The sequence below is a fragment of the Ranitomeya imitator genome, chromosome 4, assembly GCF_032444005.1.
Source record: "Ranitomeya imitator isolate aRanImi1 chromosome 4, aRanImi1.pri, whole genome shotgun sequence".
Classification (NCBI taxonomy): domain Eukaryota; kingdom Metazoa; phylum Chordata; class Amphibia; order Anura; family Dendrobatidae; genus Ranitomeya; species Ranitomeya imitator.
In genome coordinates this window covers 450,452,847-450,468,363 of record NC_091285.1, presented here as the reverse complement: position 1 = coordinate 450,468,363, position 15,517 = coordinate 450,452,847, and the positions used below count along the sequence as shown (strand labels likewise).

At 41.4% G+C, this 15,517-nt stretch overlaps 1 protein-coding gene across 1 annotated transcript in view; it reads left to right on the top strand.

Annotated features, from left to right (window-relative positions):
• The window catches only part of CPEB1 (cytoplasmic polyadenylation element binding protein 1), a 59,933-nt gene extending 46,254 nt beyond the window's left edge, over positions 1–13,679 (top strand). The window contains exons 4-12 of the mRNA XM_069765746.1: positions 1,372–1,589; positions 1,786–2,038; positions 4,761–4,874; positions 5,504–5,593; positions 6,992–7,128; positions 7,442–7,640; positions 7,722–7,816; positions 11,566–11,646; positions 12,211–13,679. Coding sequence (XP_069621847.1) covers positions 1,372–1,589; positions 1,786–2,038; positions 4,761–4,874; positions 5,504–5,593; positions 6,992–7,128; positions 7,442–7,640; positions 7,722–7,816; positions 11,566–11,646; positions 12,211–12,321 — 1,298 coding nt within the window. The 3' untranslated portion in view covers positions 12,322–13,679. The remainder of the gene's footprint in view (positions 1–1,371; positions 1,590–1,785; positions 2,039–4,760; positions 4,875–5,503; positions 5,594–6,991; positions 7,129–7,441; positions 7,641–7,721; positions 7,817–11,565; positions 11,647–12,210) is intronic.
• Positions 13,680–15,517: the final 1,838 nt, after the last annotated feature.

The following is a 15,517-nucleotide window of genomic DNA, read 5'->3' as shown; positions in this document are numbered from 1 at the left end:
CACTGCTTCTCCCCCACCCTTATGGGTCATAGCATCACATGTGATATCAGGAGGCTGGCTGCTACTAGCAGTGGGGAGCAGGCTAGACTTCCAGTATCAGACCCCAGATCTGCAGATGGTATCAGGGGCTGCCATGCAGTACAACCCCCTCCTCACTGACTGCATTCAGCTTATGCATAGTGTACCGTATATACTCGAGTATAAGCTGACCCCCCCCCTCGAGTATAAGCCTAGGGTAGAAAATGCAGCAGCTACCGGTAAATTTCAAAAGTAAAAATTGATGCCAATAAAAGTAAAATTAATTGAGACATCAGTAGGTTAAGTGTTTTTGAATATCCATATTGAATCAGGAGCCCCATATAATGCTCCATACAGTTCATGATGGGCCCCATAAGATGCTCCATACACAATATGCACCATATAATACTGCATAAAGGTTAATAATGGCCCCATAAGATGCTCCATAGAGATATTTGCCCTGTATAGTGCTGCACAAGTGTTATGGCCCCATACAGATGCTCCGCACAGCCATTTGCCCCATTTGCTGCCATAAAAAAAAAAAAATCATACCTCTCCGTCGCTCAGGACCCCGACACTTTTTTACATGCTCCTCGTGCGGCTCCGTCTTCGGCACTGATGTTCAGCAGAGGGCGTGCACTGACTGTCACTGTGCCCTCTGACCTGACCTCTATGGGAGGTGGAGCCGCATATTCACTTCTGTAATGAGCGGTACCATGTGACCGCTCAGTACAGGAAGAAGCTGCAGCGCTGGAAGAAGCAGGGACGTCCAGGGACCGCACCAGGAGCGGGTAAGTATAATTACAGTCCCCGCTCCCCCTCCCCTGCCGACCCCTGGGTATGACTCGAGTATAAGCCGAAACGGGCTGAAACTCTCGGCTTATACTCGAGTATATACAGTATGTTGTAGGCTGTAAGGGTGCAGCATTCATAAACTAATCTGCAGCAGCTCAAATGGTTTTGATTAAACTTAAAATAAGCAGCCCAGTAATATGATACATTGCTGGAATTGAGGCATGGGCACCTGTATCATACTGCTCTCAGGGTAGCAAAAACCTGGTGACAGATTCCCTTAAGGCAGTGATTCAGCAAAATGTATCCTCTGGAACATCCAGTGCCAATCCCATAAACGAATACTGCAGAGATCTAAACTGTAAAACTCTGGCATCCAGTATGTCCAGGCTTCTAGCTTTCCCAAAGGTGGGTGTTGGCTTGTATGCAGCTTGAACATGACAATCAAGCAAAACTGTTTCATGTGACTTGTTTGCTAGACTGTAAATCCTGTTAAAGAAAGGTGTTGAATTTTTAAGGATGATGCTGTACAATTGTGTTGAAGAAAAGTTTCTTTCTTAGTTTTCAACCTTCTCCACAATCCTTTGGGAAAACCTCCACCTCTTGGCTTCTTGCCCTTGGACCCGATTGGCTCAGACTTGGTGGATAAGTACCCTTCCCCACTGCTTCGTAATTCACGACTGGACAGCCGATCAATTTTGGACTCTCGTTCTAGCAGCCCTTCTGACTCTGATACTAGTGGATTCAGCTCTGGCTCAGACCACCTCTCTGACTTGATTGTAAGCATAATGTTGATGGTTAATACAATGGATCAAAAGTGTATAACTTAATAACAAATGATCCAAGTGATTGACATGTGTTTATGCTTTTATGTAGTCATACATATGTAACCAGCACTGGATTTCAGCTGTCTATGGATTAGGTTATCTGCAGCAGTGCAACTGTTTAACAATTTCTTATCTTGATGCTTTCCAGTCTAGTCTACGTATTTCACCACCTCTACCCTTTCTTCCATTGGGGAGCGGAGTCTCCCGGGACCCTCTAAAGCTGGCTATTGGCTCAAGGCTTGATCCAGATCATGCTGCTCTAGCAGCAGCCACCGCTTCCCCCATAGGATTATCAAAAAGATGGCCTGGTACTTCTGTATGGCCATCATGGGATTTGCTTGACACTGCTGACGATCCATTCAGCATTGAAAGGGAGGCACGCCTGCACAGACAGGCAGCAGGTAAGATAGTTTTGCGCTAATCTGTAGTTCAATGTAACATTTGGCTTGTAAGTAATGTTACTTTAAATGTCAACAGCACTTGCTGTGGAACCTTTAAAATGTAACTTTTTTCTCTCCATAAAGCAATAGTTAAGATTTAAAGCTTCAATTAAAATGAACCTGTCAGCAGGATTGTGCACAGTAACCTACAGACAGTATCACATAAGCGCAGTTATACTGGATTACAATGATGCCTTGGTTGACTAATTCCATCTTGTGGTTTAATGTTTGTTTTCAGTTTATTTCAGCGCAGGTGCCACATCCGGGGCCTGCCTTCTGAAGGCTATTTTTCAGGATGTAAAAATTATGTAAACTAGGGGGTGGGTCATTAAGGATATATAATCAGAGCACCTCATACACCAACCCACCTTAGGGCATGAGAATCTCATTACAAAAATGAAAATAAAAATGAAACGACCATCAACCAAGGTATCATTTTAATCAGTATAATGGCACTGACCTGATCCTGTCTGTAGGTTACTGTGCACAATCCTGCTGACTGGTTCCCTTTTAACTTTCTCAGTGAAGAATTGCTGCAGTCTCATCCTGGCCTGATCTTTCATTCTCCATTCATGGGTAAAATCTGTCTTCCGTGAATTCAGGCTGATTACTGAGCTTTGACAGTTGGTACGCATAAAATTCTACAGCAGCCTGCTAAGTTCACCTGAAACTGTTACTTACTGGGAATGTCATGGAATTTTTAACCATAGAAAGCACTAAAACTTCCAAATTCTATACCATAAAGACTAAGTTGAAATTCCTCTCTCTCCCCCCAGCATAGATGCTACTGCACATGCGCAACCACTGTGCCATTTTGCTGGAGGGGCTAAACAATTGGCTGCAGTAAAATGGGTGTAGCATCTCAGTGACTCTGCCACTGTGCAGAGGCTGGTGCCATTTTGCTGGATGTGCATTTTTACCTTTTTCTAAGCATTCCACCTACAAAAAAATGTTTTTAAAACTTGCGCTCATCTGTCATTTAACAATCTTATATTTATTTTTTTATATATTTTTTTTTTTTTACAAGTTCTGACTTGGCTTTGACACTACTTATCTTTGAATTTTATTTCATAGCCAATGGGTGATTCAAATGTTCCCCCCCCCCCTTCCTTGTAACACTGCACACTAAGCTTTTAATATAAAGCCTCATTCAGATGTCCATGATGCATGGATGCCTGAAGCATTACTGCTACATCTGCAAAGCACATCATGAGATGACTATAAATGTACAGAGCTCTTCAACCACTGACTGATTAAAGGAACCTGTCACCAGCTTTGGCTGATAAGAGATGCGGCCATTACCTTTCAGAACTGATACACAGCATTCTAGAATGCTGTAGATATGCCCCAACCTGCAAGAGAAGAATAACTTGCTATACTCACCTGAGGTCTGGTACAACAGGTGTCAATGGTCTTGGTCCAGCACCTTCATCTTGCAATCCCCATCCTCCTGCTTGCTTTTTGTGGATGACACATCCCTTCGTCATCCAGTCTCCTCAGCACAGCGCTCTTGTGCGCGGTGCCGAGGAGACGTGTCATCCACATGAAGCAAGCAGGAGGGCAGCATCACAAGATGGGAGGTGCCGGACCAGCAACACCCCACAGGTGAGTAGAGTTATTTTTCTTCTCTTGCAGGTCAGGCTGGAGGCAGATACAGCATTTCAGGGCTGATATACAGCATTCTATAAGTTAATGGCCACATCTCGTATTGGCCAAACCTGGTGACAGGTTCCTTTTAAACCATTCTGCACACTTAACTTTAATAAATCCTTCTGCAGAATTTTCCTGAACAAAACCAGAGTTTTTCTGCAGGAAATCCGCATGTGTTTTTGCTTTTTTTTTTTTTTTTTTTTTTTTTTCTCCCCCCAGAGCTTCCCAATGCATAAAATAGCAGCAAAAAATGCAAAATTAATGAACATGATGCCTTTTTTTTCACGGGGGGAAAAACACATAATTTGCACAAATTGCAGAATGCATTAAATGATGGGATGTTTATGTATGCGTTAAGTGTTTTTCCTGCAGAAAACTGCCAAAAAAAAAAACACAAAATCCTGAACGTGTGCACATAGCCTACATTGTCATTCAGACATCCATGTATCACATGATTTGACCACTGCCTCAGGTCTAACATGTTGATGTAGAGTACAGCAGTGTGGGCATTACACTGCAGCAGTGAAAATAGTCTGGTATTAACACCAGGCTGCTGACCTGTCCTCACTGCTGCAGCAGTGCTCAGATTGATATGACATGCCATCAGATTAAAGGAGGCCTGTCAAAATGAAAACTCAGACCATCTGCAGGCAGCTTGTTATAGGGCAGGAGCTGAGGGGAGTGACAGTCTTGGGAGATTATTACCTGTTTCATTTTATCCTGCTTTTCCTGGGATGTTTCAGTTTAATAAGTGACTGCTATCCATATGCACTCTTGTAGAAAGCGGGCCCACTGATGAAACCACCCACTGGGTCTTAAATCCCAGAGAGCAGAGAATTAAAGATTATACTAAGCATTTTCTTGCCCAGCTAGCAACCTGCTCAGCCCCTTTTAATTTGCAGGAATTGTGATATATAGAGCAGAGTGCATTTTCATGGTGACACTCCTGTTTAAACTGCATTTTAATCATACAGATGGTAACATTATAAAGTAACGTTTTACTTTTTTTTTTTTTTTTTTTTTTTTAACCCAGCTGTAAATGAAGCTACATGCACATGGAGTGGCCAGCTGCCACCTCGTAACTACAAAAATCCAGTATATTCCTGCAAAGTGTTTCTTGGTGGTGTGCCATGGGACATTACAGAAAGTAAGATCACATGAACACAACTTTCTTTGACTAGACATGAATACTTAATTCTACAAGGGAAAAGTTTCCAGTTACTCAGCATCTTCCCTAGCTACTACCATATGGTTCATGTGACCCTGACTGATCACACCAAAATCTGGTGTACTGCTGTGCATGCTCATAAGCTGCACACATACTGAAGATTCTGTGCAGGCCAGCCCAGGAAGCTGCAGATGCCTGCAGCAGCCTTCAGTGACCTGTATTCTCCAGTGACACTACCTTCACTTGTATGGCCAGATAATCTAGTACATGGATGGGGCAAGTGCACCCAAGTTGCAGTTCATCTTCCTAGGCCGCTTATCTTGTCTGTAATCAATGACTCTCTAAATCTTTGAATAATTTCTACAGGCAGATCAATTAAAGCACTCCAATCAATGTTTTTAGCCTTTGATTATTGCAGTATATTAAAAGTAAATTGCTAATTTTGCCTTTCTACCCAGCTAATTCTTCCTGTCATGTCAGACCTAATGGAAGGAGAAGACTTAACTGAATAAAAAGGCAAAATTGTCAATTAAGTACAGTGCTTTACAATATGATTTTTAATATATTGTAATATTGTGTTAAACTAAAGTACAACTTTTACTTTCCAGCTGGATTAATAAACACATTCCGTGTGTTTGGGGCTCTGAGTGTTGAGTGGCCTGGTAAGGATGGAAAACATCCCCGTTGTCCTCCTAAAGGTAATATGCCTAAAGGTAATGCAAAGATGGTAGGATCAAATTTTTATTCTAGCACTTCCTGGGTGTGCACTGGTGGACTGGTTCACATGGGACAAATAGCTGGTGATATGGTGATGGGACAGTTGCAGAATTAATAACAAAGCAGGTTAGTGTAAAGGCTTCAATAGCTGAATATGGTAGTGCTTGCACTTCATATTTTAATGCAAAAATTACTTTAAATTCCCCATTTGCTGATTGCTGGAGGTCTGACAGAACCCCTCCCACCCCAGAAATCCCCAAAACTGGGTGCTGATAAACTAGCTCTACAAAGCATGCACACATCTGGTTCATTCAAATTTTACAAATAACCCTTTAATTGGCACTTCCCATGACTGGTCAGTAAATGGTGACTCCGCATCCTAAACACTAAAGCTTAAGTGTCTTGTCTGTTACAGGGTTAATCTCATTAAAATTCAAGACCAGCTACTCTGCAATTTGCTTAAGGTACCGTCACACTCAGCAACTCTGCAACGAGAACGACAAAAATCCGTGACGTTGCAGCGTTCTGGATAGCGATCCTGTTGTGTTTGACACGCAGCAGCGATCAGGATGCCGCTGTGACATCGCTGGTCGGAGCTAGAAGTGCAGAACTTTATTTGGTCGTCAGGTCGGTGTGTATCGTGTTGACATCAAAAGCAACGACGCCAGCAACGTTTTACATGGAGCGAACAACCAGCGAGAACGATAAATGAGTCACCGTTACATCACTGGATCGCTCCTGCATCGTTCTGGAGTTGCTGTTTGACGTCTCTACAGCGACCTAAACAGCGACGCTCCAGCGATCGGCTCACTGTCTATATCGCTGCAGCGTCGCTGAGTGTGACATACCTTTAGTTACAAATTCAACAATTCTTGATAAGCATTTTACATGTCAAGATACAATCTGGGCTGTAGCTCTACTTTAGCCTCATGGCAGACAGATGCTGCCTTTCATTTAAGAAAGTAATGAAATTTTTGATCTACAAGGTTGTTTGTTTTGTCTTTTTGCATTCTGCAGGGAAGATTTGGTGCTGTGGCCCCTTTCTCACAATTGGTGAGGTCCCATAAGTCAGACATTCTTGATCCTAGCCTAGTGACAATACCATACTATAAAGTTCATGGCCTATTCAGTCAACTGACTCAAATCAACCACTGATTAGGGCATATGCTAGATGTAGTTGCCGAACTGAGAATATGGAGATTGTCAGTTAAGGCTACATGAAAGTCACTTGTTTCATTAGCTGCCTCATCGATCCAGATTGTCTAGAGATTATTTCTTTAAAAATTTAAAGTTATTCAGCTGTTACTATTAAAAAGTTTAGAAATTAATTTCATTAGACCTCATTATTGTATGTTTGTAATGTCGTTTCTTTGCTGTAGGGTATGTGTACTTGGTGTTTGAATCTGAGAAATCCGTGAGAGCACTACTTCAAGCCTGCACTCAGGACTTGCTAAGCCAGGATGGATTGAGTGAGCACTACTTCAAAATGTCAAGTCGCAGGATGCGCTGCAAGGAGGTGAGTTCCCTGTTTTATCACAAGTTTGGCTTGAAAAAGAAACAATTTGCACTTAAACTCTACACAAAAACAATATTCTTGTTGGTAAGGCCAAAGAAAGGTCCTCTAAGATATTGACTCTTTATTCTGCACTCCTCCCAAAGTTCATTGAAGGGCCGTTATAATTCCCTAGTGGTCTGTAGCAATCAATCTGACAAATTCAAACACAGAAATGGATATCAAAGCCTTGTATTTTGATTAACTCGTAACTTTATATTAAACATCAAAACATGTTTTACTTATCTCATTAAAAGGAACTTTTTTTTATTTGTAGGTGCAGGTCATTCCTTGGGTGCTGGCAGACAGCAACTTTGTTCGTAGTCCATCTCAGCGTCTGGATCCCAGCAAGACTGTGTTTGTTGGGGCTTTGCATGGAATGCTGAATGCAGAAGCTCTTGCCTCTATAATGAACGATCTGTTTGGCGGTGTGGTCTATGCTGGCATTGATACGGATAAGCACAAGTACCCAATAGGTGTGTAAAGCTGTGCACTTAACCCAAGTTAATATTGATGACATCAATTGAATTAACTTTTATCCTTTTTTTATAAAACAGGTTCTGGTCGAGTGACATTTAACAACCAGCGCAGTTATTTAAAGGCTGTTAGTGCTGCATTTGTGGAGATAAAAACTGCTAAGTTTACTAAAAAGGTAAAAATTTGCTTTGTCTGATTCTGTTGGTACTAATTTTGATAGGAATTTTTTTTTACAGCACACGATCAATTCAGAGGAGGGTGTAAGTTGGTGAGAAGGTGACTCATTCATTCCTTAGATCAGAACAGAAAATGCGGCAGCACTCACCCATCTGTGGTCCAATTCTTTATTCAAAACATGAAAAAGTACAGCCTTGCGATCCGAGGGAGTGCAGGTGGACGGGAGGTGAGCAGGTGAACGACGACAGCTGTTTCGTGCTGATCCAAGCGCTTCTACAGTGACCTCCATTCAGTTGTGGAGGGGCAGAGTAAGACATGGCTGCCTCTGTCCAGCTTAAATCCGTCCCTGGAAGCTGAACAGCGAGGTGCCTGCATGCTGCCCTGCCACATACTGATTGCGAACCCCACCGCCAGGTACTCCCATCCACTCCCCCGCCGTCTGCTCTTCCCCAGTGATCACCCAATCTGCTGCTGCATCTCCTCAGCCCCCACACCTGATCGCCCCTGCTGCCCCAGTTTTGCAGTTAGGGGTGCATTGGGGTTAGGGTTGGAGTTAGAATGGGGGGGGGGGGGGGGGAGGGGGTTTCCACTGTTTAGGCACATCAGGGGCTTTCCACTCGACATGATGCCCACAGACCATTCCATCAGTCTGCATTCCAAAACGTCTCTACTTCTCTCCGCTGGGTGTCAGCTGGTACAGCTGACATCCAGCACTATGCCAGACTTTCACGGACTGCTCCCAGCACATTGACCCCTGGCACACTGCGATCAAAGACGATCGCAGCGTTTCGGCGGCATAGGGAAGCATCACGCAGGGAGGGGGCTCCCTGCATGCTTCCCTGAGACCCTCTGAGCAACGTGATGTGATCTCGTTGCTCCGAGGGTCTCCTACCTCCTCATCCCTGCAGGCCCAAAGCCAAAATGGCTGCAGGGGGCTTGCAGTGCCTGTGATCTCTGATCTGACACTACAAAGTGTCCAATCAGCGAGCTGTCACTATAACATGATGTCCCCCTTGTGAGGGTTTTCAATGTTTACTCACATCAGGGGCTCTCCAAACGCAACATGGCATCCCATCTCAATTCCAGTCAATTTTGCATTGAAAAGTCAAACGGCACTCCTTCCCTTCTGAGCTTTGCCATGCGCCCAAACAGTGGTTTACCCCCACATATGGGGTATCGGCGTACTCTGGACAAATTGCACAACAACTTTTGGGGTTCAGTTTCTCCCATTACCCTTGGTGAAATAAAACATATTGGCGCTGAATTAAATTTTGTCAAAGTTAAATGTTAGTTTTCTTTAAGACATTCCAAAAATTCATGTGAAGCACCTGAAGGGTTAATAAACTTCTTCCTGAATGTGATTTTGAGCACCTTGAGGGGTGCAGTTTTTAGAATGGTGTCACACTTGAGTATTCTATCATATAGACCCCTCAAAGTGACTTCAAATGTGGTGTGGTCCCTAAAAAAAAGTGTTGTAAAAATGAGAAATTGCTGGTCAATTTTAAACCCTCATAACTCCGTAACGAAAAAAAAAAAATTTTGTTCCAAAATTGTGCTGATGTCAAGTAGACGTGGGAAATGTTACTTAAATCAGATGTCGCACAAAATACTTAAGAGCATAAAAATTCAATGTTGGAAAATTGCAAAAATTTTCGGCCAAATTTCCGTTTTTGTTTGTTTTTTTTTTCACAAACGCTGGTAATATCCAAAATTCATGAACTACAATATGTCACGAACTTTCTCAGAATCGTCAGGATCTGTTGAAGCGTTCCAGAGTTATAACCTCAAAGGGACAGTGGTCAGAATTAAGGGGTTAAATGCATTTATATTTGACCAGCTTGAATTTCGCATGGGCCAACTAGTCAGTTTCACGGACATTGTGAGCCCCAATGGATACAGGGAATTTAGATTACCACTATCAGTATGTCTTTGCCATGTGGGAGGAAACCTATGCAATAGGAGAAAATATAAACTTGCAGATGTTTCGGCAAGGGCAGTCAAGTTGCGTAATGGTGTTCTAAAAGTTATCACGTATCCAGGCTCCTTCTGCAAGCGCTATAGCTTGCTGAATAAGCAGAGACTTAATCAAATTCGCTGAACTCTACTAAGCATGCCATAGCACTTTGACTGACGGATGCCTCAGTAGTGCATCTTGTAAATCTCCCACACAATTTATTAACTGAAAATAAGCAAAGGGTTGAAAGCAAACAACTTTTTAGGAAAAAAGGGGTACCCACAAAATTTGTTAAATGGCACAAAAAAGGGACCTAAAACATGTAATTTTAATAGGTATATTAAATGTTATGACAAACATGTACAAACATGTTTTACCAACAACTGGTCAAACAATTTAAGAGATCAAAATGATGGCACTACAAGCCAAAAATGTTTCAGAAAAACGCCTATACAGCTAATAAGTCTTATCCAACCCAGTAAAGAAGTCGGGATCAAAAAATTGTACTAATATTGCTGTCTGTACCAATATACTTTTGCTCAAATATGTGAAAACTGATCAGTACCACTGATAATCACCACAATGTACCAGCAAAAGTAAAGATAAAGGATGCAATGATATAAATTGGAACAATCTCACCAATTGGTAAAGATGCCACATGGAGGATGCACCCTGCCATTCAGTTAGTCAAACGATCCTACAAATCGATACATGACTCCATAGACCATTCTTGTTCCTTTCAGGACCACCTCCCTACGCATTTCATTCCAACAAAAGGAAATCCTCAGGGGATAGGACAGTCAAGCAGTGGTCTTCATGATGAAATGCTCAGCCATCATTAGCATTCACATAGAGCCCATCAATTTATTAACTGGCATCATCCAGTCAAATGGGTGCTGCTTCCCTTTTCTCCAAAATCTCAATCGCATTTACTTGATGTGGATCATGCATCCTTCATCATCCATACAGCACTGTAAAGCATGTGCAATTAAGGGCAATGTGTTACTTTTGTATGCCATACTACTGTCCAAGCCCTATTTCAGGATACTAACTTATATCTTTTGTATGTTGCCCCTTGTCATGCTGTAAGGGTATGTGTCCATGGGCCATTTTACATCTAGACTAGCTGCAGATTAAACGCTGCGTGGAGCTGCAGCGTTCAATCCGCAGCGTCCAGATGTTATAGCATAGTGGAGGGGATTTAATGAAATCCCATCTCCACTATGCGTGGTAACACGCATCCGGCGGCCCTGAGATTCAGGACATGTAGTGAGTCTTTTTAGATCGCAGCATGTCGTTTACCTTGCGGCGACGCTGCGCCGCCGCAAGGTAAAACACAGGGCCCCATGTGTGGGGTGCAATGATTCCGGATGTGTGCAATGATCACATCCGCCATCATCGCGTCTCCAGAAGGGGGCGGAGCGAGTTTTCCACTCAGTCTAAAGCGCCAGCCATCCTGACTGTGGACACGCACCCGAAGCCCTGAAATTTATAGCTACTCACCAGCCAGTCTTGTGTGCATGTAAATACAAAATTAATATTAATATTTATTACTTCTATGCTCCAGTCATAAAATGTATATTTTTTGGATGTGCTGCAAGCTTTCCCAATGTGTAAACTAAACGGTATTGCTTGCATTTAATACTTGTGGTTGAACACTAGACAATCATGTGATGCCATTAATACTATACATAATAAACCTTGGTAACAGCATTACCAGTAGGGCATTTACCATCTGCTTGTAAATGTGGCAAATCTTTACTTTTTTTTACTTTTTTTTTTTTTTTTTTAAGGTTCAAATTGACCCTTACCTTGAAGATTCTGTGTGCCAGGTTTGCAATTCCCAACCAGGTCCTTTCTTCTGCAGAGACCAGGTAGCTTCAAATTTCGGATCTGCAGTGTTTGGGTAGTATACAAAAGGTAGAAATTATATTGTATATTGGACAGGTAATGTTTGATAATGAGCCTTACATGAATCTCACTGTTGCATTTACCCGAATGTCCAGATGCAGTGTCTGCACATGCCAGTTCAGTGCAGAGGCACTTCTCTATTTTCAGTGCCACTTTTATGTACCTGTAAAACATTGGGCATACAATGACTTGGTGGTCTTTAAGGTAACTGCACAATTAAGTTTGCCTGGTGCTATTTGTTGGATTGAATGATAAATGCAATCATTGTAAGAACTATAATGCTGACATAGACTTGTCAGTTGCACAACCTTTGTATACATTATTAAATGGCCCTTATGAGGCTGGTGTATTTACTTTGAAAAGCTCATGTGGTTAAACTCCAGTTTCTGAAATGGACTTTCAATCAATATAGTTTTTGATACTTGAAGGTTAAGAAGCTAGATTTTTTTAGTATTTATTCTTTAAAGCCTGCTTGATTAGAAATTATTTTAAATAAGATTCAATAATTAACATATTAAATGTTTTAGGTTTGCTTTAAGTACTTCTGCCGTTCTTGCTGGCACTGGCAACACTCTATGGAGATTCTACGTCACCACCGCCCTCTAATGCGCAACCAGAAGAGTCGTGACTCCAGTTAGTTACCAGATGAGAACAAATTTAATTTGCAACGAATGTGCTGAAGAGGACCCTGCGCCCCATGTCCCCACCAGACAGCACGAAGAACATTCAAAAATCTTTCCAGGATTATTGTGGAAGACAGATGGTTGGGGGAAGTCACTTTATTTTGTTTGGCACTTACTGTTTGCTGTAACTTGTAACAGTTTTCTTGCACTTGTGCACAGTGAAGTTTTGCCAGGGATACTGTCTGTATTCAAGTTCTTTGTTTTGTTTTTTCCTTAAATGGGGAGCTTGGATCTCCTCCCAATAGTTTTGCAGTACTCTTATTAATAAGCTACAACACTTGCTGAATATAAGCAATGTGTGGACAGTATCTGGATTGCTTTTGCCTTCGTAATTTTTTTTTTCTTTTCCTTCTTCTTTTTTTTTTTTTTTTTTATTACAGGCGCTTTTTTACATTCCTTGCAAATACTGTGGGTGATAAATTTCATTGAGTGGTTACCCAGTCTTTTGCAGTTGCCACACAGTGCCTTCTGATTTCTTTAATGTCCTTCTGAACCACAGGCTGTTCAGTTGGCATTTTTACTGAAACACCAATTGCAGGATCTGATCTTAATTTAAACCAAATCATATTTCATATTTTACCCTCTGTGGGATTTTTACCAGTTCCTTTTTACACTCTTAAGATGGTTTTTAAGTCCATATTTTTTTTTCTTTCCTGGCAGCTTTTAACATTATTGCAAGTGTTCTGTTTCTGAGAGCTGCTAGCTGAAGTGATTTACCTAAAATACTTTATATGTAGAACAGAAATTGCAACAAAATGACAGACTTGGGGCCTTGGCTGAAACAGATGAGTACAGTGTGTGTATATAGTTTTAAGGATGTTTGTTGCACTTTTTTAATTTGCACTTCAGGGGATGGTAGAATTTTTAATCACTACTTGTTTGGTTGGCTGGTCAGAAAAGGGCTGTAATATATATTTTCTTTTGAGAATGGGGTAGAGGCAAGAGATGAGACCTTTCTCCTGGAGGGAATGTGCCCATGCTCTTAGGTTAAGTATTTTGTTATAGGAAGCAGCTGACTTGTGCAAATTGTTGCAAGCCTTTCAAATTTGTGTCCATGTTTGTTTTTTTATTTCTGTACCCCACCCCTCTGTTTGGAAGCTCTGTGCCAAAGATCCCACTGTCTGTAACCCTCCCCCTCTTTCCAGTACATGCTGAGCTAAATCTGCACTAGCTGCCCTAAGTGGGCATTTCTGTGAAGCTGCGTGTAAAGTCTCTACCTCATTGTAGTTATGCAAGCAGAAAATGCACTTAACCTACAGATGTGGTGTCGTTTTCTTTTTGTTTGGCACATAATAAACACGTTGAAGCAGTGATTGGGTTATATCATTTTATTTATTTTTTTTTTTTAACACCCACTCCTACATGGGACACATTCATATGTGTAGTTTCTGATCAAGTGCACACACCATCTTAAATTTGTACATGCCACTCCAGAAATCCATATCAAATTGGCTATGAAAGAATAGTGCATAATGTGTACTGTATGTAGCTAAACGTGGACTTTCAAAGCCTCTGCAATAAGGTAAACTAAATAAGGAAGTGGCAAATTTTAATTACAGCAGAAAAAAAACCTGCAGTTGTCTGGCAAGCTCAAAGGGAAAAATCATTTGCATGTAAGAAATCGGATTTAAAAAAAAACTTTTTGCAAAAACCTTCTACCCCATAAGTGACCTCCATTTTGGGAGCTAAAAACACATCAAGGTGTGTATGATAGCTTTGAAAGTTAAAAATTTAAATTCTAACAAATCCCCACAAGCTAATGAGAAACTGAGGTAAAAATCTTCTTGGGCACTTCACAATGCTCTGAAGGTAAGTAGCATAATATGAATTTTGGCACAGATTTTGTTGCGATAGACTATGGGGGCAATAAAGTTGTTTAGAGAGCCTGTGAGGAAACATAACTCGCCAAGTTGACCACCTTTTGGAAACCACACTCTTTTATAATATAAACACATTTTCAAATGGTAAATGCCAAGAGAAAAAATTAAGTGAAGGAGAAAGTACGATTTAAAACAGTAAATTTATTCAGAAATTATTCTAAAAAAAATGTATTTACACAAGATATAAAATTAGACAAAGCGGGGGGAACGGAAACCTCCAAATACCAGGGGAGGCACACCACAGTCTATCACCGTTCTGTGGTGCTAATAATAATCCAAAAAAAAAAAAAAAAGTCAGCTAGATGAATTGATTACATAATATGCAGCGCACAGAGTAAATTAGCAGATGGTAATGTATAACCTTAGAGAGGGCATGTACCCAGTATGTTAGCATGCAATATGCTGTGAAAAATTCTGGGGAGTGAGCGAAGCACTATACAGTGGGGCAAAAGTATTTAGTCAGTCAGCAATAGTGCAAGTTCCACCACTTAAAAAGATGAGAGGCGTCTGTAATTTACATCATAGGTAGACCTCAACTATGGGAGACAAACTGAGAAAAAAAAATCCAGAAAATCACATTGTCTGTTTTTTTAACATTTTATTTGCATATTATGATGGAAAATAAGTATTTGGTCAGAAACAAAATTTCATCTCAATACTTTGTAATATATCCTTTGTTGGCAATGACAGAGGTCAAACATTTTCTGTAAGTCTTCACAAGGTTGCCACACACTGTTGTTGGTATGTTGGCCCATTCCTCCATGCAGATCTCCTCTAGAGCAGTGATGTTTTTGGCTTTTCGCTTGGCAACACGGACTTTCAACTCCCTCCATAGGTTTTCTATAGGGTTGAAATCTGGAGACTGGCTAGGCCACTCCAGGACCTTGAAATGCTTCTTACGAAGCCACTCCTTCGTTGCCCTGGCGGTGTGCTTTGGATCATTGTCATGTTGAAAGACCCAGCCACGTTTCATCTTCAATGCCCTTGCTGATGGAAGGAGATTTGCACTCAAAATCTCACGATACATGGCCCCATTCATTCTTTCATGTACCCGGATCAGTCGTCCTGGCCCCTTTGCAGAGAAACAGCCCCAAAGCATGATGTTTCCACCACCATGCTTTACAGTAGGTATGGTGTTTAATGGATGCAACTCAGTATTCTTTTTCCTCCAAACACGACAAGTTGTGTTTCTACCAAACAGTTCCAGTTTGGTTTCATCAGACCATAGGACATTCTCCCAAAACTCCTCTGGATCATCCAAATGCTCTCTA